At 38.4% G+C, this 25,047-nt stretch overlaps 1 protein-coding gene across 3 annotated transcripts in view; it reads right to left on the bottom strand.

Annotated features, from left to right (window-relative positions):
* ILRUN (inflammation and lipid regulator with UBA-like and NBR1-like domains) overlaps nt 1-25,047 on the bottom strand; it is a 97,983-nt gene that overhangs the window by 33,600 nt on the left and 39,336 nt on the right. For 2 of the 3 annotated variants that reach the window (XM_012746767.2, XM_012746768.3), the window contains exon 3: nt 18,595-18,792. The exons of the other annotated variant lie outside the window; for it this stretch is intronic. In XM_012746767.2, coding sequence (XP_012602221.1) covers nt 18,595-18,792 — 198 coding nt within the window. The remainder of the gene's footprint in view (nt 1-18,594; nt 18,793-25,047) is intronic. 3 annotated transcript variants of the gene reach the window in all.

Here is a 25,047-nt window from a genome sequence, read left to right as displayed (position 1 = left end):
TAAGAGTCAATGTTAAGGGTAATGTCTGATGATTGGGTATGTCTAACTTTGGCCAGAGGACTGTACCAATGACAGTAAATTAAAGGCAGAAATGACCTCCTTACTAACACATTAACATCATGTTGCTAACTCAAAAATAAATTACATTGATAAGAACTTTAGCCTTTGGTAAGATTGGACATGAACTTGTCAGTGGACAATACATGAGGTAAGGAATACACAACACAACAAAATAGTAACTGGTTTTAAATCAATAACATTACTTTACAGCAGTCTGCTCTGCAGACCTAACACCTGCATCAAGATCCTGTGGGTTGTATGTTAAAAACAGATTCCTTGGCACCTACTGCAATGAACTAAAACAGGTTTCATATATAAAATCTAAGAGATTTTACTGATACTTACAAAAAGAGAGGAAAACAAACCAAATAAATCTTTAACTCTTCTTCATTCGTTAGTTTCATTGAAGGCAACCCACTCCTTATTCTAAAAATTGGAAATTAAAGGTTAAGGTAAAGAATTAAGCATTCAAATTAGCCAGGCATGGTGGTACATGCTTGTAGTCCCAGCTACTAGGGAGGCTGAGGCAAGGAGATCGTTTGAGCCCGGGAGTTTGAGGCTGCAGTAAGCCATGAAGATGCCATTGGACTCTACCCAGGGTGACAGAGAGAGACTTTGTCTCAAAAAAAAAAAAAAAAATTTAAGCATTCAATCAACTTTTTTTGTAGAAACTGAATTTCAAGATAAGAAGTCATTGTTGATGAAGAAAAGGGTTACTCTCCCGCCCTGAATTCCAGCTAATAAACATGAAAGAAATAACCACTTTGTAAGCTCTAATGAAATTATTCAGGCAACAATCATCAATGGATGAAATCGTTATACATAAGGTGGATTGATGAGGAGGACCTCTGCAATGGAGGGAATCAGGCTGTTATCTGAACTCTTTGATTGACTTTAGTATCACTAAGAGCTAAATAATTTTGAACAGTCAAAACAATTTTAAAAAAGAAAAGGTTATTCCTGAAGTCAAAACTTATTACAATGCTACAGTAATCAAAATAGTATTGTACTGGCAGAAAGACAGACATATAAACCAATGGAAAAGAACACAGAGCCCAGAAACAAATCCTCATGTATATGGTCAAATAATTTCAACAAGGGTGCCAGGACCATTCAACAAGGAAAGAACAGTCCTCAAAAAATGATGCTGGAAAATCTGGATATCCACACATAAAAGAATGAAGTTGCACCCTTACCTTATACCATACACAAAAATTAACTCAAAATGCATACGAGCAAAAGCTATAAAAGTCTTAGAAAAAAATAGGTGAAAAGCTTCATGACACTGGACTTGGCAATAATTTCTTAGATGTTACACCAAAAGCAAATAAAATTAAAAATTGAACATCAACATTAAAAACTTCTGTGCATCAAATGACACAATCAATAGAGTGAAAAGGTAATCCATGGAATGAGACAAAATATTTGCAAATCACGTACCTTATAAAGGGTTACTATCAAGAATATATAAAGAATTCCTGGCCGGGTACAGTGGCTCACGCCTGTAATCCTAGCACTCTGGGAGGCCGAGGCGGGCGGATTACTCGAGGTCAGGAGTTTGAAACCAGCCTGAGCAAGAGCGAGACCCCGTCTCTACCATACATAGAAAGAAATTAATTGGCCAACTAATATATATATATAGAAAAAATTAGCCGAGCATGGTGGCACATGCCTGTAGTCCCAGCTACTTGGGAGGCTGAGGCAGGAAGATTGCTTGAGCCCAGGAGTTTGAGGTTGCTGTGAGCTAGGCTGATGCCACAGCACTCACTCTAGCCTGGGCAACAAAGTGAGACTCTGTCTCAAAAGAAAAAAAAAAAAAAAGAAAAGAAAAGAAATGTCTGTTCAAGTATTTGGCCTATTTTTTAAATGGGTTGTTTTCTTATTGTTGAGTTTTAAGAGGTTTTTATTTACTTTGGATAACAATATTGCATCAGATATGTCCTTCACAAATATTCTCTCCCAGTCTGTGGCTATCTTCTCACTCTCATAATAGTGTCATTCACAGAGCAGAAATTTGTGAAGGGTGTAAGGTCTATGTCTAGATTCATTTTTTTGCATGTGGATGTCAAGTTGTTCCAGCACCATCTGTTGAGAAGATTATCTCTTCTCCAGTGTATTTCCTTTACTCTTTTATCAGAGATCAGTTGGCTGTGTTTCTGTAGCCCGTTTCTGGACCATTTTGTTCCACTGATCTATTTGTCTATTCTTTTTGCCAATACTACACTGTCTTCAATACTGCAACCTTATAATAAGCCTTGAACACAAGTAATGTCAGTTATATTTTTTCTTCTTTTTCATATTATGTTTGCTATTCTGGGTCTTTTGCCTTTCCAAATAAACTTATTTCACTTAGCATAATATCTTCAAGGTTCATCCACCTTATAGTTTATTGCAAAATTTCCTTCCTTTTTAAGACTAATATTCCATGTATGTACATAACATATTTTGCTTACCAAATCATCCATCAATGGACACTTGGATTGCTTCTGTGTTTTAGCTATTGTGAATAATGCTATGAACATGGGTGTACAAGTATCTTCAGACCTTGCTTTCAATTATTTTTATTCCCTTTCTAATTCATGTTAGCATAGTATATCTTTCTCCATCCCTTTACTTCTAACCTGTATGTGTCCTTATATTTAAATTGGAAACATACTTATATTTAAAGTATGTGTCCTTATATTTAAATGTGTCCTTATATTTATAGACAGCATTAAAAGAAAAATTTTAATTTTACTTTCTGTCTTCACTTATTCATTCTCCAATGTTCTTCCTTTTGTAAAATTTTTCCTTTGAGACAGGTCTCGCTTTGTCTCCTGGGCTAGAGTGCAGTTTGCCATCATAGCTCACTGCAACCTCAAACCCCTGGTCTCAACTCCTTGGGCCTCCCAAAGTGCTAGAATTACAGTCATGAACCACCTCACTTAGCTTGTGAAAATTCTTTTAAGAATATTTTCAAGACAGGTCTACTGGGCAACAGATTCCCTTGGTTTTTGTTCATAGACTCAGAAAGTCTGTATTTGTCCATTTTTGAAAGATAATTTCACAGGATATAGAATTCTAGGTTGGTGGTTTTTTCTTTTAACATTTTAAATATTTCACTCCACTCTCTTCTTGATTGCATGGTTTTTGAGAAGTCAGGTATAGTTCTCATTTTTGCTCTTCCATAGGTAAGACATTTTCCCGCTCTGGCTTCTTTCAAGACTTTCTTTCTTTCTGAAGTTTAAATATGATAGGCTCGGTGTAGGTTTGGGGGCATTATCCTGCTTGGTGTTCTCTGAGCTTCCTGGATCTGTGACTTGGTGTCTGACATGAATTTGGAGAAATTCTCAGCCATTATTGCTTCAAATATTCTTTCTGTTCCTTTTCATCTTTATTCTCCTTCTGTTATTCCCATTATGTGTATGTTTTACCTTTTGTAGTTATCCCACAGTTCTTTAATACAGTAGTTCCCCGTTATCCATGGGAAATACATTTTTAAGACCCCCCTGCAATGTCTGAAAGCATGGATAGTACTGAACCCTATATATATCACGTTTTTTCCTATGCATACATACCTATGATAAAGTTTAACTTAGAAATTAGGCACAGTAAGAGTTTAACAACAGTAACTAATAATAAAATAGAACAATTAAAACAATATGTCAACATCACTACTCTTGTGTTTAGGGCCATTAAGTAAAATAAGGGTTACTTGAACACAACCACTACAATACCCCAAGAGTTGATCTGATAACCAAGATAACCAAGTGACTGCTGAGCAGGTAGTGCATATAATATGAATATGCTGGAAAACACGATGATTCACATCCCAGGCAGGATAGAGTGGGATGGCATGAGATTTCTTCACATTACTCAAAATGGCATTGCAATTTAAAACTTTTGAATTATTTCTGGAATTTTCTATTTAATATTTTTGGACCATGGTTGACCACAGGTAACTGAAACTGTAGAAAGCAAAACTACAGATAAGGGGGGGGACTCGGTATTCTATTCTTTATTTTTTCTAGAGATGGGAGCCTCACTATGTTGCCAGGTTGAACTAGAACTCCCAAGCTAAGGTGATCCTCTTGATAGGACTACAGACATGTGCCACTGCACCCAGCTTGTTCTGTTTTTGTTTTTGTTTCTGAGACAGAGTCTCACTCTGTCACCCCAGCTAGAGTGCTGTGGCGTCATCACATCTCACTGCAAACTCAAACCCCTGGACTCAAGAAACCCTCTTGCCTCAGCCTTCCGAGTATCTGGGACTACAGGCACACATCACCACACCTGGCTCATTTTTCTTTTTTTTGTGAGATGGGATCTTGCTCTTGCTCAGGTTGGTCTCGAACTCCTGAGCTCAATCGATCCTCCCGCCTCTGCCTCCCAGAGCACAAAGATTACAGATATGAGCCACTGTGCCCAGCTTTTATTCAGTTTTTTTTTCTCTTTGCTTTTCAGTTTGGGAACTTTGACATATCCTGAAACTCAGAGATTCTTTCCTCTGCCAAGTCTAGTGTCTACTAATGAGTCCATCAAAGGCACTCTTCATTTCTGTAGTGAGATTCTCTGGCATTTTTTCTTTCCTAAAATTTCCATCTCTCTGCTTACATTAACCATCTAACATCATGTTGTCTACTTTCTCCATTGAAGCTCTTAGCATAGTATTTATAGTTTTTCAAAAATTCCTGGTCTAATAATTCCAATAATCCTGCCAAAACTGATTCTAATGCAATATCTTCAAAATATGTGTTTTTGCCTTTTAGTATGCCCTGTTGAAAGGTAGACATGATGTAGCAGCTAAAAGGAACTGCAGTAAAGAAGCCACTGATAATGTAATGGTTACGGTGTGGGGAGAGGGAAAACATTCTATAGTCCTATGATTATAATTAGGTCTCAGTCTTTAAATCAACTGTGCCCCTGGACTGTGAAAGATTTCTTAGATTTTTTTCTCCCTCTTAAATAGGACAAATAGCAAAAAAGGACTGGGACTGGGTATTTCCCTTCCTTGACAGAGAAGGCTAGAGATGGCTATAGTTGGTTTTCCTACTCCCCAGGTCAGTTAGGCTACAGTAAGTACTATTTTCCTCTTTTAATTTTTTTATGGATTCATTGATTAGAGACAGGGTCTCATTCTGTAGTCCAGGCTAGAGTCCAGTGGCACAATCATAAATCACTGTACTCTCGAATTCCTGAGCTCAAGTGATCCTCCTGCCCCTGCCTCCTGAGTAGCTGGGATTATAGGTATGTGCCACTATGCCTGGCTATTTTTTTTTTTCATTTTTTGTAGAGACGAGGTCTTGCTATGCTGCACAGGCTGGTCTCTAACTTCAGGCCACAAGTGATCCTCCAACCTTGGGCTCCCAAAGTGGCAGTATTATAGGCATGAGCTACCACACCCAGCCCATTATTTTCCTTATTTTATAGAGGAACAACCTGAGTCACCGAAAGGTAAAATAATTTCCTAAAGGTAACACAGTTATCATGTTGTTGAATTAGAAGTCAAACTCAGATGGTATGACTTCAGATTTTATGCTGTTTCTCTACTGTCCTTCTTTAATAAAAAGAATGTTTAAGAATATAACTATAGGCCAGGCGTGGTGGCTCAGGCCTATAATTCTAGCACTCTGGGAGGCCAAGGCGGGAGCATCACTCAAGGTCAGGAGTTCGAAACCAGCCTGAGCAAGAGCGAGAGCCCTTGCTCTACTAAAGAGTAGAGCCCTTGCTCTACTAGAGAGCCCTCTCTCTACTAAAAATAGACAGAAATTAATTGGCCAACTAAAAATATATAGAAAACTTAACTGGGCATGGTGGCACATGCCTGTAGTCCCAGCTACTCGGGAGGCTAAGGCAGAAGGATTGCTTGAGCCCAAGAGTTTGAGGTTGCTGTGAGCTAGGCTGACGCCATGGCACTCTAGCCTGGGCAACAGAGTGAGACTCTGTCTCAAAAAAAAAAAAAAGGAATATAACTATAAATGAACCGAGTAAGTCATGTCTGTTCATTCTTAGCTAGCAGTCCACATTCTGTTTTTGAGATGGCTAATACATTTAATTATTTGCTCATTATTTATATATCTTCCTCCATTCCAGCAAAATAAGTACTCACCCATAGAGACAGAAAGCACATTAGTGGCTGCCAGGGGCTACAGAATATGAGGAATAGAAACTGACTGCTTAATGGGTACAGGGTCTCCCTTTAGAGTAATAAAAATACATTGGAACCAAATAGAGATAATGGTCACACAACATTGTACATGTACTAAATGGCACTAAATTACACACTTTAAAATTGTTTATTATGTGGATTTTACCTTGACTTGTTAAAAAAAAGAAAGAATTATCCACAATAGTTTGGTCAATAATAATCCAGTAGAATGGTATGAAACTACTGAAAACTGTATTTTTGAAGTATTTAATGACCGGGGGAAGGTTCTAAAATACTAGTGGGAGAAAAACTATACTGTGCTATGTATAGTTTTTTGCTTTTAATATGTGGATACAAAAAAATCATGAAAAATTATATATTAATAGTGTTTATATCTGAATGGCAAAGTAAATGTTTTCTTTATTTCTTCATACTTTCTGTATTTTCTATAATATGCATTTATTTTATTACCAGAGCAAATACATTTTTTAAAGAATTTAATCACAGAGCTGGGCATGGTAACACACACCTGTAGTCCCAGCTATTCAGGAGGTGGAGGATCACTTATGTCCAGGAGTTTGAGTCCAGCCTGGGCAACATAGCAAAACCCTGTCTCTAATTAAAATTTAACAAAAGAATTTAATCACAAATAACTAATAAGGTTAGCAATGTGACTGGTCTTAAAGTTCTCAAATAAGAGAACACACAGAAAAAGTGGCAGAATAAATTCAAAAACATTTCAATAATTACATTAAATGTCAATGGTCTAAACATACCAAATAGAAGACAGAGATTGTCAGAATGGGAAAAAAGATCCAACTGTATGCTATCTACAAGAAACTCAATTCAGATATAATAATATATGCAGACTGAAAGTAAAAGGATGAAGAAAGATATATCATGTAAACACTAATCAAAAGAAAGCTAGACTGGCTATATTCATATCTGACAAAGTAGACTTCAGAGCAAAGAAAATTACCATGTAAAAAGAGGGATATTACAAAATAATAAATGGGTCATTCACCTACAAGACATAACAATCCTTAATGTTTATGTACCTAACAACAGAGCATCAAAATAAATGAACTAAAAATTAATAACTGAAAGGAGAAACACAAATCCACAATTGTAGTTGGACAGACATGTCAATACTCCTTTCTCAGTAATAGAACTAGTAGACAAAAAAAACCCAACAGAGATATAAAGGAATTGAACAACAGAATCAACCAGCTGGATCTAACTGACAATTATAGAACACTTTACCCAGTAACAGCAAAATACACATGCTTTTGAAGTACACATGGAATATTCACCAAGATAGACAATATTTCCTGGGTCATAAACATCTTAACGAATTTAAATGAAATCAAAGTATGCTCTCAACCAAATGGAATTAAACTAGAAACTAATAAACAAGATAACAGAAAAATTTCCAAATGTTTGGAAATTAAACAACACACTTCTATGTTATCCATGAGTCCAACAGGAAATTTCAAGGAAAACTAGAAAATATTTTGAGCTGACTGAAAATGAAAACACAATATTTCAAAAGTTGTAAGATGCAGCTAAAAGCAATGCTTAGAGGGAAATTTATAGTACTAAACATCTATCTTGTAAATGAAGAAAGGTCTTAGATCAATGACCTCAGCTTTCACCTTAAGAAACAAGAAAATGAACAAATAAACTCAAATCAAGCAGAATGAAGGAAATAATAAAAGATCAGAAATCCATAAAATTAAAAACAGAATAGAGAAAAATCAATGACACCAAAAGCTGGTTCTTTGAAAAGATCATTAAAACTGAGAAATTTATCGAGAAAAGAGAAAAAGAAGAGACATACAAACATCAAGAATGCAAGAGGGGATTATCACCAAATGCAGAAGAGATGTTAAAAGGATAAGAGACTGAAACCTTAAAATCTGTACCCCCATAATATGCCAAAATAAAAAAAATAATTAAAAAAAAAAAAAAAGGATAAGAGAATACTACAAACAACTCCATGCACATAAATTCAACAACTTAGATGAAAAGGATCAATTCCTTGAAACTACCCAAAGTCACTCAAAATGAAATAGATTACCTGAATAGAACTATAACTATAAAAATTAACTGAATTAGTAATTGAAAGCCTGAAAACCTCCAGGCCCAGATGGTTACACTGGCAAATTTGTTCAAAGAGTAATATTAATATCAATTCTAAAATTTCTTAAAAAAAAAAAAATTGGTACAGCATATAAGCTAGCATTCAGAGGTTACCAATAGAGCAGGCCACTAGCCACATGTGGCTACTGGAATGTAGCTAAGCTAGAGCCACATGTTAAGAAGATAATATTTAGCTATACTGAGTTAAATAAAATGTAAAATTAAACATGTTTTAAAGTCCTCAAATAAATCTCAGGTCAGAAATAAGATCTTCTTTCTAAATTTAAAAAAGAAATTATAAAAATAAAAAGGAAAAATGTTAGCTGAGCGTGACGTGGTAGCACATGCCTGTAGTCCCAGCTACTCGAGAGACTGAGGCAAGAGGATCCCTTGAGCCCAGCAGTTTGAGGCTGCAGTGAACTATGATTGCACCACACTGCACTCTAGCTTAGACAACAGAGCAAGATCCTATCTCTTTAAAAAAGAAAAAAAAAAAGGAAAAATGACTGTGAAGTGGCTACTCAGCCAAAAACCCACTCTAGAATTCAATTGCTTTCAAAAACATGTCAAAACAAAGTACAAGCAAAACTCTTAGAAATTATAAAAGGAAACTGAAGGATCACTACAAAGCAAAATCCAGAGGCTAGCAGGCTTCACAGTATTTCTTCCTTGGGCTGAATGTCCAATATTGACATTCCTTTGGTAAAGAAAGGGAAGCATAAGTTCTTTAAACATAAAAGGAGAAAAAGAGAAGAAAGATTTTGTGGGGTCCCCTCCAAAATAAAGGCTCCCTGCCTTGGTGCCAGGGGAGGGGCAGTGGGGGTGCAAGTCACCCGTCTCCTCCACCCACGCCGGGGCTGCCGAGGGGCCCCAGCTGGACTGTGATCGGGGACCAGGGCTGGAGAGGAGGAGGAGGCAGGTGGGGTGTAAAGTGCGGCTTTTCCTGAAGTGGAGACGACGGGGCGGGGGTGGGGCCGGGTGGGGGCCCACAAAACGAACTAATTTCTAACTGAAAAATCTTTGCCATTCCAAGGGACAACCATTAAAGCAGTATGTGGCTGATATCAAACCATCATAACAGGAACAGAATGCAATTTGCTTTTCAAAAAGAGATTACCCTCTTCAAAGATCCCCACCTTTTAACTACAAAGCTAATGGAAGGTTTTTAAAAATAAAGTTAGGGCTACATTCTGAGTAGTAATTAAGGAATATAAACTGCATCAAAGACTAAAATATTATATAAAGTTTAAAAGCCCTACACCTTGTAGACACCAATCATCATTCTATTAAAAAATAACCACACATTAGAGTTTTAAAGTACATACTGATTATCTGAATGGAAGGCAATTATGCTTGCTTCCTTATTTATAAGATATATGCTCTAGTTTGTACAGGGGCAAGCATACACAATGGCACTTACTAAAAACTCCCAACATACAACAATTCAGCAAAGCCTTTTTAAGAATTTCTCATTTGAAACAGTTTAAGCATATATGCAAACTTTTTTTTATGAAGGGAAAATGTACATATCTTAATTTTATAAATTCTTACTTTTTTCCTTGTTTTTAATATTTCTGAAATCAAGATCAAACATATAATCAATGTATTCATTTAATATAATAGTAGCTCGACCTCTCCCCTGCAAGAAAAGTAATCATTAAAACAATGATGCATATTAAAATTACTGTCACTTAAGAATAAAGGAAGTAGGCTGGGCGAGGTGGTTCACGCCTGTAATCCTAGCACTCTGGGAGGCCGAGGCGGGCGGATTGCTCGAGGTCAGGAGTTCAAAACCAGCCTGAGCAAGAGCGAGACCCCGGCTCTACTATAAATAGAAAGAAATTAATTGGCCAACTAATATATATACAAAAAATTAGCCGGGCATGGTGGCGCATGCCTGTAGTCCCAGCTACACGGGAGGCTGAGGCAGGAGGATTGCTTGAGCCCAGGAATTTGAGGTTGCTGTGAGCGAGGCTGATTCCATGGCACTCACTCTAGCCTGGGCAACAGAGTGAGACTCTGTCTCAAAAAAAAAAAAAAAAAAAGAATAAAGGAAGTAAAGTACTACTTGTAAATGTTTTACTCTGACAGGGCTATATTATATTCCCTAATTAACAAACACTTTATAACTAGATCCAGCCTAAGCTATAAGCCTTATTAATGCACACATACAAAAAATAAGGATTATAGTTTTTTAAAAAGCAAATTATGCCTAAGTATTTAACCTTTAAAATTGCTGATAGTTTTACAACTATTTATTTTCCTTTTAACAATAAATATATTAATATTTAAATAAAGAATGATACTTGATTTTAAAAATTTTGCACACACACACATTTAAAATCAGGCATAAAATAGAATAAGTGTCCCCTGATTTAAAAAAAGTTTAAAGGCCGGGCACAGTGGCTCACGCCTATAATCCTAGCACTTCGGGAGGCCGAGACGGGAGGATTGCTTAAGCTCAGGAGTTCGAGACCAGCCTGAGCAAGATCGAGACCCCATCTCTACTATAAATATAAAGAAATTAGCGAAACAACTAAAAATAGAAAAAATTAGCTGAGCATGGTGGCACGTGCCTGTAGTCCCAGCTACTCGGAAGGCTAAGGCAGAAGGATCACTTGAGCCCAGGAGTTTGAGGTTACTGTGAGCTAGGCTGACACCACGGCACTCTAGCCCAGGCAACAGAGTGAGACTCTGTCTCAAAACTAAGTAAATAAATAAAAATAAAAAGTTTAAAGAAACTATCACTATTCCACTATTCCCTTATATTCCAGGTGAAAGAAGTTTCTGTCAATAGAAGGGGTCTGGCTACCATAAGAAATGCACTGCTTTCAAATTATATTTTTGCCCTCTACCAAATCTTTTGATATATCTCTGTGTTTGTTTGTGGTCTGTGAAGAAGAAAACTAATTATAAGGCAAACAGCGTTAGCACTAACAGCACACATTACTACTACTCTCAGCTGAATGACAAATAGTTAAAACCTTTGATGCTTTATACCTGGACATGCAATATCTTGTTAATTAATTAACACACTTTACAGAAGGATCACTATTTCATATGATTTTCAATTTATGATGGCCTATAGAGGTTCAGGACCCACAAATCTGCACTTTAGAGGCTAATCTGGACAGTATAGCCATTTCACATTGCCTTTGACTCACAAAGAACTACGTGCACATGACCACCAAACAATCAGCATCACCTGGTACAACAAATGGCAGGCTTCCTTCTTTGAAGCTGAAATAGCCTATCACCTCAGAACATAAAAATATTTTAGTATTTCAGATCTCATTTACATTTTGCAATGTCCCTTGTAAAACATTTCCCACAATCAGCTTAGGCTAGTATTTCTCTTATCAAAAATGGAATCTTATTTTCAAGGGCTAGTCACATTTCTTCTCTTTTTGAGTAAGGCCTCACTCTGTTGCCTGGGCTAGAGTTCAGTGACGTCACCATAGCTCACTGCAACCTCAAACTCCTGGGCTAAAGCAATCCTCCTGCCTCAGCCTCCCAAGAAGCTGGGTCTACAAGTTCATGCTACCAAGACTGGCTAATTTTTAATTTTATTTGTTATTTTTTGTAGAGATAGGGGTCTAGCTATTGCCCAGGTTGGTCTCTAACTCCCAGGTTCAAGCGATTTGCCTGCCTTGGCCTCCCAAAGTGCTAGTATTATAGGCACACCTTGCCCATATTTCTGATATTAGAACTCTAGAGGTCAGAATTGTAACAGTGAGCATCTTATTGAGGATCTTCTAGAAGCAAATAAAATGGTCTTTTTTGAGTTCAACATAAAAGAACAATGTTCTAAAGGTAGGGTTAACAGGCAAAAGGACAAGCGAACTGGGAGAAATGGCAAGCAGAACAGCATGTAAGTATAAGACACTGTGGATTCTAGTATGAGGAAGTCTTTACAAAACCACAGCTTCTGTCATAACATGATCAGTCAAAACACAGGAGAGAAATAAGGAGGGAAAGTCCCACATTAGCTGGTTAGGGAGGACATGCTATAAAATAGAGAAAGTGGAAGAACTTAAAAAAGTTTCAGAAAATAAGTAGTATGGCTCACATAGAGCACACTAACAGAGTTTCCTAACATGTGGGACATATTGTGGTTTGGGAGCTTGGTAAGGAGAGGTTCGTTTCTAAACTCTGAGAAACTAAATGAATAATGTGTAAGTATTTAGTCAACATATGAAATGTCCTTAGGGACCCATGTAAAGTATTTAATAAGAACCACTTCAAGTGTGAAATTCCCCATCAGCACAAGATAACCAAACTATCACTTGACCTTAGCTTACTTTACAACTAGGATCCTGTGATTTAGAGGAAACCGTTATGGCACAGGAGCAAATCTCTTCTGTGGAATTCTGGAAGAAGGCACTCGGCTAGAAGAGAGGAGGCATGTTACTGTTGGTACCCAGGCTAAAACAAGGACAATCACTCATGCTGCTTACTCCCTGCTCAGCGTACAATGACATACAGAACTATTTATCTCCTGGCAGGCAGGAACTCCTTGGGGAACACAGATACTTACCCAACTATCTAAGAGTAGCCCTGCCAATCTCAACTCCACCCTAATGCCCACTCATTCTATAAGTGAGGAAAGGACTTGGGGACCATATACCACACACTCACTAAACCCTAACAAGTACCAATACCCTACAGCCAAAGTTTCCTTCTGAACCTTATTTGGTAGTAAGGCCCCAATTAATCACAAAGATCTGGCCGGTCACGCAGTGGCTCATGCCTGTAATCCTAGCACTCTGGTAGGCTGAAGTGGGTGGATTGCTCAAGGTCAGGAGTTCGAAACCAGCCTCAGCAAGAGCGAGACCCCGTCTCTACTAAAAATAGAAGGAAATTAATTGGCCAACTAAAAATATATAGAAACAATTAGCCAGGCATGGTGGCCCATGCCTGTAGTCCCAGCTACTAGGGAGGCTGAGGCAGGAGGATCGCTTGAGCCCAGGAGTTTGAGGTTGCTGTGAGCTAGGCTGATGCCATGGCACTCTAGCCTGAGCAACACAGTGAGACTCTCTGTCTCAAAAAAAAAAAAAAAAAATCACAAAGATCATAAAATTACTTTTGTTAATTTACAACTATTGTTTATATCTAACTTATAACTTTTACTATAATAGATCTTAGGCAAATCACTAATTCTCTTTGGTCTTCAGTTTTCTCATCTACAAAATATAGCCAATATTTCCTTTCTAGGTAATTTATATGGAAAAAGCCCAATGCCATACCTGATATACAGTACTAGAATTTGCTAGTTAAGTACTAAAATTTGCTAGTACTTCCTACTATTTGCTTATATTTGCTATTTAGATAAAAGCTAAGAAGAAAATTTTATTTAAGAAGTTAACTCCTTTGGTGGGGTAGAGTGCAGAGGGGTAACAAAGTCAGTAAAAAGAAGATTAAATGCCGGAGTTTAAAAATAAATCTGCCAAGAATCACATACTTAATAGTCCTCAGCCAAGAGTTAAAAATTTATGTGGTGGCAGACAGTGTTTGTTGTCAATAAAAAATGGTGAAGCTACAGGTATTTAGTGGAAGGGGCCAGGGGTCTTGTAATATGCCCCACATAACGAACTATCCATACAACATGCCAACAGCCGGCATAGCCACTGAGACAGTGCAACCAATCTAAAATGGGGAGGGAGAGGACCCACTTTGTAAAATATTAAACATAGCAAAAATTCCTTTTGAGGAAGAGAAATGTACTGAAACAACATAAGAGTTATTATAAAAATAAAGAGTGTCAGCCTGGGCAAGAGCAAGACCCTGTCTCTACAAAAATTAGAAAAATTAGCAAGGAATAGTGGTATGCATCTATAGTCCCAGCTACTCAGGAGGCTGAGGCAGGAGAATAGCTTGAGTCCAAGAGTTTGAGGTTGCAGTGAACTATGACGACTCACTGCAATCTAGCCCAAGTTACAGCAAGACCCTGTCATTCATACATACATACATAAAGTGGATTCTTTCTAGAGAAGACCATCTAAAGATTACAGAAGAGACCACCCTACCAAAAACAACAAAAAGCAATCTTTGTTGTTAAAACAGAAAGATGAAGTACAAAGAAGATACCTAACTTATCCAAGTTTGTACCCAGGCAACCCTGTCCTACAGTCCATGCTGTTACCACTATATTATACTCAAGGAGTTAGCAAGCTGAGAGTGAACAAAAAAACCTGAGAAGAGCCAGTAGTGGTTATTATGGCAGTTTATTTTTTCTCCATGTGCTCACAGTTGTAGTTTTTATAAATATATTTATTCTGTTAGTCATTTCAATCTCTGATACCAGGGTATGTTTTACAATCAATAGTAATTTGGATTCAATGAAATACAGTAGTTTGTAAAATGTAATTAAACTCTTTACTCGAGCAGATAATAGTTTGCAAACTATATTCCACAGAGCTCTAGAGGTCATCTCAGACAAAGAAGAGTGGGGAAACACAGGCCAAGGAGGCCCCTAATTCAACAAAGCAAGTTTCATTTTTATCCTGTCCCTTTTTAGGAAGGGGCACTCATATACACTTAATCAAGGAAAAGATTCCATGGCTTAAGAAAAATGCTTGACAATGACAAAATCAGATGAATTATTAAGATTCCTTATAGGATATACATACATAGTGAGTGAGATGTGCACCATCTGGGGGATGGTCATGATGGAGACTCAGACTTTTGGGGGGAGGGGGGGAAATGGGCATTTATTGAAACCTTAAAATCTGTACCCCCATAATATGCCAAAATAAAAAAAAATAATTAAAAAAAAAAAAAAAAAAAAAAAAAAAAAAAAAAAAAAAAAAAAAAAAAAAAAAAAAAAAAAAAAAAAAAAAAAAAGATTCCTTATAGGTATTAGATTCCTCAAAGTCCTGAGAAACAACTTACAGACTATAAACCAAGAAAAATTTTAAATTCTTTATTGTTCCTAAAACTACTATGCAAGGAGTCTTCAAAAAGTTTATGGAAACTGTGTGTTATGAAAAAAACTATGCATGAATTTTGAAATTTTTTTGAACCAAAATAAACTCGTACTAACTTATTACAACATGTCAAAACAGGATCTAGTTTGAAGTACTAAGAAGGATAAGACCTCTCAGTTTTAAAAAAGTCTCTATCAGAGCAATATGAATTCTGCTGAAATTGAAGCAAGAACAAATGTTGAATTTATGGTGAAGCTGGGGGTAAGAATGATGAAATCACTGACGCTTTACAAAAAGTTTATAGGAGCCAGGCATGGTGATGCATGCCTCTAATCCCAGCTACTTAGGAGACTGAGGTAAGAGGATCTCTTGAGCCCAGGAGTGCAAGACCAGCCTGTGCAACATAGGAGACCCCATCTCCAACAACAACAACAAAGTTTATGGGGGCAATGCCCCAAAGAAATCAGCAGTTGACAAATAGATAATTCATTTTTAAGAATAGACAATACTGAAAATGAAGCCAGTAGCAGCAGACCATCCACATCAATTTTTGAAGAAAAAAATTACTCTCATCTGTGCCCTGATTAAAGAGGACTGATGATTAACAGCAGAAACAATAGCCAACACCATAGACATCTCCATTGGTTCAGCTTATACAACTATGACTTAAAAATTAAACTTGAGCAAACTCTCCACACAGGTCCCAAAACCATGGTGCCTAGATTAGCTACAGATCAGAGCAGAGTTTTCAATGAAAATTTTGAACAAGTAGAATAAAGATCTTCAAGCATTTCTTTGAAGAACTGTAACAGGAAATGGAACATGGCTTTACCAGTACAATCCCGAAGACAAGTCACAATCAAATCAATGGCTACCAAGAGGTGGAAGTGGTCCAGTCAAAGCAAGTGCACTGGTCAAGAGAAAAGGTCATGGCAACAATTTGGGGGGGATGATCAAGGTATTTTGCTTTTTGACTTTCTGGAGGGCCAAAGAACAATAACATCTGCTTCTTAGGAGAGTGTTTTGAGAAAGTTAGCCAAAGCTTTAGCAGAAAAACTCCCAGGAAAACTTCACCAGAGAATTCAATATAATAACAAGCATGTGTATAATATTCATGAAAAAGGAGGGATGAATTCCTTAGGCTAGTAAGGAGAATAGGCAAGGGTGTAGGAGGGAAGGAGAAAAGGTGCCTTAATCAGGGCCTTGAGGATAAGTAGGAGCTTGCTGGAAGAAAAAGATATTTCAAGCAATGGGAAGAGCATAAGCAATGGCATGGAGAAGTGAAAACATGTGGCGTCTTCAGGGACTGACTGTGGGTAAGTCAGGAGGTGATGGAAGAAGAAAGTGAAAATAAAGCCAGACCAGGTCATGAGCTTTAAGCCCCATGCCAAGGAGTTTGGCTTCATTACATTAGGCACAACACTTTTAGGCAAAGAAGAATGTTGCATAAGCACTATGAGACACTGTTTCTAATATTAAAATTTTTGAAGGCCGGGCGTGGTGGCTCACGCCTGTAATCCTAGCACTTTGGGAGGCCGAGGCGGGCGGATTGCTCAAGGTCAGGAGTTCGAAACCAGCCTGAGCAAGACCCCATCTCTACCAAAAATAGAAATAAACTAATTGACCAACTAAAAATATATATACAAAAAATTAGCCGGGCATGGTGGCGCATGCCTGTAGTCCCAGCTACTCAGGAGGCTGAGGCAGTAGGATCGCTGAGCCCCGGAGATTGAGGTTGCTGTGAGCCAGGCTGACGCCATGGCACTCACTCTAGCCTGGGCAACAAAGTGAGACTCTGTCTCAAAAAAAAAAAAAAAAAAAAAAAAAAAATTTTTGAGACTAAAAATTTTTTAAGTTTCCACTGGCTCCAAAAACATATATGTTACATTAACTCCAGGACCCCTTGCAATAACTCGCAGGGTTCCGCTGGCTTACAGTAATTAAGGCCACTGTGATAAAGGAAGACAGACAGAACAAATGATGACTCAAAGGTTTCTGGCTGGATCATCTCAGTTGAGTGCCAATGAGAAGGATGTAAGTTTTGTCTGGGAGATGTTAAAATCCAAAAACCTATAAGACATCTAGGTGTTCCACCCATAAGGGGTTAAAACTTGGGCTTGAGGCTCTGAAAAGAGGACACAGCCATAGATATGAATTTGAGCAATAACACATATGATGTACTGGTAACAAGTAAAGCCACATGGGTGATGAAGTCATTAAGCATGAATGGGGCCCAGCTCAGAATCTTGGAATCCCAGGGCAAAGATAAAACTAGATAGAGACAGAAAGAACATTCAGAGAGAAGGAGAAACAGGAGAGATGTCATATGAGGCTAAAAAGTACACATTTCAAAAGACTTTGGTAGTATGGTGCCAAATGATAATTAGAAGGTTGGCTAGTATGAAGACTGTAAAGAAGGTACTGGATTTAGAAACTGGGTAATCAATGATAAATTTTCATTGATGTGGAGAGAGTGGGTAAAGGATAGATTGGATTGAAGAGTGAACAGGGCCTGGTGCAGTGGCTCACGGGCCTATAATCCTAGTACTCTGGGAGGCTGAGGCAGGCAGATTGCTCCAGGTCAGAAGTTCGAAACCAGCCTGAGCAAGAGTGAGACCCCGTCTCTACTATAAATAGAAAGAAATTAATTGGCCAACTAATATATATAGAAAAAATTAGCCAGGCATGGTGGCGCATGCCTGTAGTCCCAGCTACTAGGGAGGCTGAGGCAGAAGGATTGCTTGAGCCCAGGAGTTTGAGGTTGCTGTGAGCTAGGCTGACGCCATGGCACTCACTCTAGCCTGGGCAACAAAGAAAGACTGTGTCTCCAAAAAAACCAAAAAAGAGCGAACGGAAGATGTGGAAGAAGAGATAATGGGTACAGATCACTATTCATTAAGTTTGTCCATAAAGAGAAGAAGTAAGATGCGTTGGTAGTTTGACAAGCAGTCAGGACGAAAGGAGTATGCACATTTTGTGCATTATCTGTTTTATATGACTTGTGTCTAGCAACTTTGAGAACAAGGATTGCCTTCAGTATTCTTACAGCATGTATCAGATTATACAATAAAAACATGATCACTACTAAATCATAATTTAGAATGCAAAATATCATACCTCATACAAGTCACTAAATTTTACTTGAATTCCTAGAATAAAAGGAAGAGCACTAGACTGTACCAATTAGTCATTAAATTCAAATCATTTACTGTATGGGGTGACAGTTTAAAAGAGGCCATGCCCTGTTATGCAATCCAACAGGCTCTGTGAGCAACAATGGGGATGTTGTAGGATGTTACCTTAATTCCTTCACCATGGGCTGCACAAGTACATACTCACCTCCATAGTAGAGTCCTGTAGCAGTGCACATCCGCCACTGTCCCTGATACATTCCTGCTCTGCTGGGGCTGCACATCTGGACGCTGACATCTGCAATTTCTTGGGGCTCTAGTGATCTCACCATCACCATGTTCACATGTCCAAATTGGTCTCCCCCGACATATTTAAGACAAACCCCTGGAGGCCAGGCCTCTGCCCCTGAGTTCAAGCAAAAGAAAAAAATGTTAGGCAATCAGTGGTCCTATGCCAGCTGCAGTTATCATGAAACTGTAGAAGAGAGGCCTCTCTGTCTCACTTACAGACGTAAACCTACCCACATATCCCTGAGTGATATAATGTCTCACACTACTGATAAGGAATTATCAGAATCAACATCTTCTGACCAATAGTCTAATCCTATGAGAATGCACATATGGCAAAGCAAGGCAGTCCCTCAAGACAACATGTATTTTAGAGGCTGGGTGGGGTGGCTCACGCCTGTAATCCTAGCACTCTGGGAGCCCGATGCGGGTGGATTGCTCAAGGTCAGGAGTTCGAAACTAGCCTGAACAAGAGTGAGACCCCCATCTTTACTATAAATATAAATTATCTGGACAACTAAAAAATATATATATAGAAAAAATTAGCCAGGCATGAAACTACATGCCTATAGTTCCAGCTACTCGGGAGGCTGAGGCAGGAGGCTCACTGGAGCCCAGGAGTTTGAAATTGCTGTGTGCTAGGCTGATGCCACAGAACTCTAGCCTGGGCAACAGAGCCAGCTCTGTCTCAAAAACAAAAAACATGTATTTTAGGTGATCCCCAGGGAAGGCCACACATCACACTGAATCTGTAGAACTTAAGAATGATATCCGTGAATAGCCATGGAGATGACGCACCAGCCTACATCTTTGGGAGACTCTTTCCTCTACCAAAAAGTCACATATATCCATTTTCGCTTGAACTTTTTAAGCTGTTATTCAAAGTAAAAATAGATCTGATTATTGCCAGATTTTCCATAGAGACAAGAGAATGAAACATACAAGGAATAATTTCTATGGTATCATGTTCACTTTAAAATTGCTTTTTGCCTGATATATGAATTTTTCCTGTGGTCTGTAACTATAAAATACTCAAGAGCTCAAGAGACTATGTGCAAATACAAAACAGAGGAGTAAAGTGAAAGTTTAGATCTCAAGTTTAAACAGTGGCAGTGAAAATATAAACAAGGGGATGATCTCCCTTGATAATAACGTCAATAAACTGTCGCCCCAGGAGTCAGGCACCAGTCAGAGGGACTCATGGAAAGAATGGGAATGGCAATACAGAGAATTGATTTTGGTAGAAAAGGAAGTGTCAAAGGTCTTATTTGGTACCTATTCCTGTGTACCTCTTTTCATGTGAACTAATTCAAAATAAGAAACCTAGCTGTTGACTAGTTCTGATTACTCAAGCTGTACAGGTAGCCGCACAATGACTAGATGTGATCTTTCCTGCAAAACTTCTCTAACACACAGCGACTGGTATACTCCTTTTTAACTGCAGACAGAAACCTGTATATATTCTCTTTTGGAATATATACATTCATTATAAAAATTAAACACTGTGAAAAGCTGGACATAGCTGTACTCTCAGAACAGATTGTAATTTACCTCCCACTAGTACTCGAGGATGCCTCAGTTCCTTCTCTCAAAATGCCATGCTGGTGCTGACATACCTGATGGCTCACTACTGGAAAGGAACCAGAAAGAGAAAAGCAACCAGAGTTCTACTGTTGAAATTTCAGCTCCATTATGAACGATGCTCTCTGTGGCCCTTGAGTCTTAAAGGAGAGCAGCTAAAACAGTAGCCACCATTTTTGGCATACCCTCTTTTTTAAAAAACCTGCCACCAAAGTGCCCTCTTAAGTTAACCCTATAAAGGGCAACCACTGCTGGTGGAGAGGTTGTGGATGACATACTGGCAATACATGCAAATTCTCTTTATCTTTCTGGGGCCTGGTGCCTGGCAAAAGCATATTTGTCTTAGATCAAGAAAAATAGTAGCTGGCATGAAGCACCTTAGAAAATGTCAGTCTCTTTAAAGACCAATGTCCAAGAGAAAAATTAAACTACTGTTACAGGGTTGAATTCACAATAATTCTTTAAGAAATACACACACCTTAGTGTCTGTTTATATGAAAACACGAATATTTCTGTTTTTGATCTTGTAATAAAAATAAGGTAAACCAAGACTGGGCATGAAAAAGACTTAGCTGCCCTGGGCAGACAACCACAAGCAGTTGGGATTCTTAGCTATACAAAGGGGGAGTGCTGCTATATTCCAGAGAAATTTAGTTGGTAAAACGTCAAATGGGTAACATTAAATGATTTGGCTAGGGTCCTGCTCTTCTTGGTACTCCAGATACCTATTATTGCTCAGTATGGTATTTGGAGAGCCTCTTGAAGAAAAAAGTGGATGAGTTATCCACCGTCGACTCTAAAATATTAATCTGCTTTAACTGGTAAAGAACCAATCATCTGCCATCTGAGGGTTATCAATTATATACATAGTTCTTACAGTCACAACTGTAGGTCAAAGTTAGGTCAGGCAACTCTGAAAAGATCAAGATACTGATGCTCGATAAAGAAAGGAGTGAAATACCAGTGAGCTACTTGGACCACTTGACTAAACATACCTAAAATCTGGATTCAAGAAGTATAGTACAACAGGCTTCAAATTAAGTCTCAGTTACAAATTGGCTTAATGGAGGATAGATATACGCAGAAGAAAAGAAAGGCTAATCTGTGTTTTAAGACTTTCTTTTTTTTTTTTTTGAGACAGAGTCTCACTTTGTTGCCCAGGCTAGAGTGAGTGCCATGGCATCAGCCTAGCTCACAGCATCCTCAATCTCCTGGGCTCAAGCGATCCTCCTGCCTCAGCCTCTCGAGTAGCTGGGTCTACAGGCATGCACCACCATGCCTGGCTAATTTTTTGTATATATATTTTTAGTTGGTCAACTAATTTCTTTCTATTTTTAATAGAGACGGGGTCTCGCTCAGGCTGGTTTTGAACTCCTGACCTCGAGCAATCCGCCCGCCTCGGCCTCCCGGAATGCTAGGATTACAGGCGTGAGCCACGGCACCTGGCCTGTTTTATGACTTTCTAAGTTAAGTATCATAATCAGGTATATGACTAAGGTTGTGATTCTTCAGTTATCGTGGAATATCACTTTATTTTAAAAATAAAACAGGCTGGGCGTGGTGGCTCACGCCTGTAATCCCAGCACTCTGGAAGGCCGAGGCGGGCAGATAGCTCAAGGTCAGGAGTTCAAAACCAGCCTGAGCAAAAGCGAGATTCCCGTCTCTACTATAAATAGAAATTAATTGGCCAACTAATATATATAGAAAAAATTAGCCGGGCATGATGGCGCATGCCTATAGTCCCAGCTACTCAGGAGGCTGAGGCAGTAGGATCGCTTGAGCCCAAGAGATTGAGGTTGCTGTGAGCTAGGCTGACGCCACGGCACTCACTCTAGCCTGGGCAACAAAGCGAGACTCTGTCTCAAATAAATAAATAAACAAACAAACAAAAACCCCGTTAAGTGGCCATTTTGAGGTGCCAAACAACATCACAAAAATCAAAAGTCCACAGTCACAGAAAGCCTGGGACATGCAGGTATACTTGATTATGGAAATAGTTTGGACAGTAAGGAATATTCAAATAACAATGCAGAAGACAAACCTCAATGAAGATCTCCATTTGAACCCCTATGAGTGTGGAGACTACATTTCAAATTAAGTTCCATGAAGGCAGAGACCTTCATCGATCTTGTCACCATTTCTTCCCTGTACCTAATAAAGTGACTAGAATATAATAAAATGTATTGAATGAATGAAGCAGAATTATTTTCTCTATAATGATACTGAAGAGAAATGTAGAAAGTTAACTATTTTAATGAGGTAAAAGAAAAAGGGTGGAAATAATTGCTCTTCCTCATGTTATTTACCCAACACTTTATATTCACTTCTATATGGGTGAAAAAATAAAAATTACTCTGGATCAGTAAGCCCAAGCCAATCTTTCATATGACAATCACAACTATTCTACCAAAGTCAGAGAAACACCAGGGTTATTATAACATGCTCAGCTCAACAACTGCCACAGCTGGACAACAGAGCATGGTGTTCTAACAACTGAGAAGTTGTAAGTGCTAGTCAAGAGAATTCTGTCAGCCAGGTGCGGTGGCTCCCGCCTGTAATCCTAGCACTCTGGGAGGCCTAGGCAGGAGGATTGCTTGAGCTCAGGAGTTCGAGACCAGCCTGAGCAAGAGTGAGACCCCGTCTCTATTATACACAGAAAGAAATCAGCTGGACAACTAAAAATAGAAAAAATTCGCCAGGCACAGTGGCGCGTGCCTGTGGTCCCAGCTACTCGGGAGGCTGAGGCAAGAAGATCTCTTGAGCCCAGGAGTTTGAGGTTGCTGTGAGCTAGGCTGATGCCATAGCACTCTAGCCCAGGCAAGAGAGTGAGATTCTGTCTGGAAAAAAAAAAAGAAGAGAGAATTCTGTCTATTCACACCTTTGGAGGGACAGTTTCAAATTTTCACTTTAACCTCCAAGGATACCTGTCCAGGTTTCCAAAGCTTCCAATATTTTTATAGTGACAAAAGTTTGAATCCTAGAATTTTGCACCTATGCTATTAAATGACTCAGCTCTGTGTTTCCGTCTGAATGTAAGGATTTAAAAAATATTAGGAATTTAATTTTAAACAGCATGTGACATTTACCTACTTTGGGGAAGCTGTTGGGACAGCTATATGCAATTTCTATCAATCTCATCTGTTGTATATTTGAAATGCCTAGCACACTTAAAACATGACAGTAGAAAATGCCATGAAAATTATTATTTATGTAACTATTTCACTAAGTACTTATATCTCTTGGGGAAGAGTTATGAATGAGCATAAGAGAGCCAGACAAGAAATAGCTGAGGCCTGCCCTACTTCTGTGTTACTACTCTATTTCCAGAAAGGATTCAAGCCAGATTAGCCATGACACCAAAGAACCTGAACACATGCATGCTCTCCCTCTCTTGTCTCTAATAACATGCCTATTATTCAGTCATGGGTGGCCAATTTCTCCTTAACCAAAAGGAAAACATTCAGTTTATAGATATAAAACTACAACTGGTTGAACAATTTCCAGAATAGAAAACCTATTTGTGCAAAGCACCTTGAAAGATAAAATCTCCAGCAACTGCTGCTCAACTTGTCATGAGATGTTCAGGCACCAGGATGCTGTTTTACAGGAAGAAAGGCTGCAGACTCAGAGGCTGTTTCAAACTTCAGTTACAAAGCAAAAGCAGGAGGAAAAAGTGGTCAGGCCCACCAAGAGAGACTATTCTAAGTCAAGGTGAAAGGTAGGCCTCTTGGGGGTTCTGATTCAACATGTTAACCATTATATATTGACCTTGCCCCCCAACCCCCAAGCTCCTCATTTACTCAAAGAACTGTCTAAAGTGAGTTGATTTATCAAGAGAGTTTCTGAATGGTTATTATGCAACAAGATGGTATTTAAAACATTTCAACAGTACTCCAACAACTCTGAGTATTTAAAAACACTAAGGAACCCATGGAAAGCCAGACCATTTTCAGTGTTTTCGTAAGTAACCAAGGTACTGGCTTCACTTTAAAATAAATAAATAAAACTTTTGAATAAGTCAGACTTCCCAAACTTCACTCATAAACAAAATTACACATGTAGGTTTCAAAAGCATTTTTTGGTCAGTAACACAGCAAATTTTAGTAATTCAGAGAATAAACATGGTAAATAGAAGCTGAACTGGAGATTGTTTTGGTATTTTTAAAAGCAGGCTAAATTAAGAAAGATAAGAAATTAGTCAAAGAAAATCAGACTTTGGACAAGAATTTCAAGAAAAATAGAAAATATGGCTATCTTCCTTTGTTATCATGTGCCTCCCAAAGTAACAATGCACCACTGTTATAACCAAAAAAGAAAGAGAGCTAATGAAAATTTTACAATGCCACAGGTGTTCTGACTCATCTACAACACTGGGTCAATCCAGATTATGTGACACACTGAACTTTCCTCCAAGGAAGAGTTACTCCTAACTATATGCCAGAAAAACTAAGAATAACAGTTAGATTTGGTATATTAATTCTTTTTTTTTTTTTTTTTTGAGACAGAGTCTCACTTTGTCACCCAGGCTAGAGTGAATGCCATGGCATCAGCCTAGCTCACAGCAACTTCAATCTCCTGGGCTAAAGCGATCCTACTGCCTCAGCCTCCATGCCCGGCAAATATTTTGTATATATATATATTTTAGTTGGTCAATTAATTTCTTTCTATTTTTAGTAGAGATAGGGTCTCACTCAGGCTGGTTTTGAACTCCTAACCTCAAGCAATCCACCCGCCTAGGCTTCCTAGAGTGCTAGGATTACAGGCGTGAGCCACCACGCCCAGCCAGATTTGG

Source organism: Microcebus murinus, chromosome 5 (assembly GCF_040939455.1).
Source record: "Microcebus murinus isolate Inina chromosome 5, M.murinus_Inina_mat1.0, whole genome shotgun sequence".
Lineage (NCBI taxonomy): Eukaryota > Metazoa > Chordata > Mammalia > Primates > Cheirogaleidae > Microcebus > Microcebus murinus.
The sequence above is the reverse complement of the archived record's forward strand: the minus strand, read 5'-3'. Positions and strand labels throughout refer to the sequence as shown.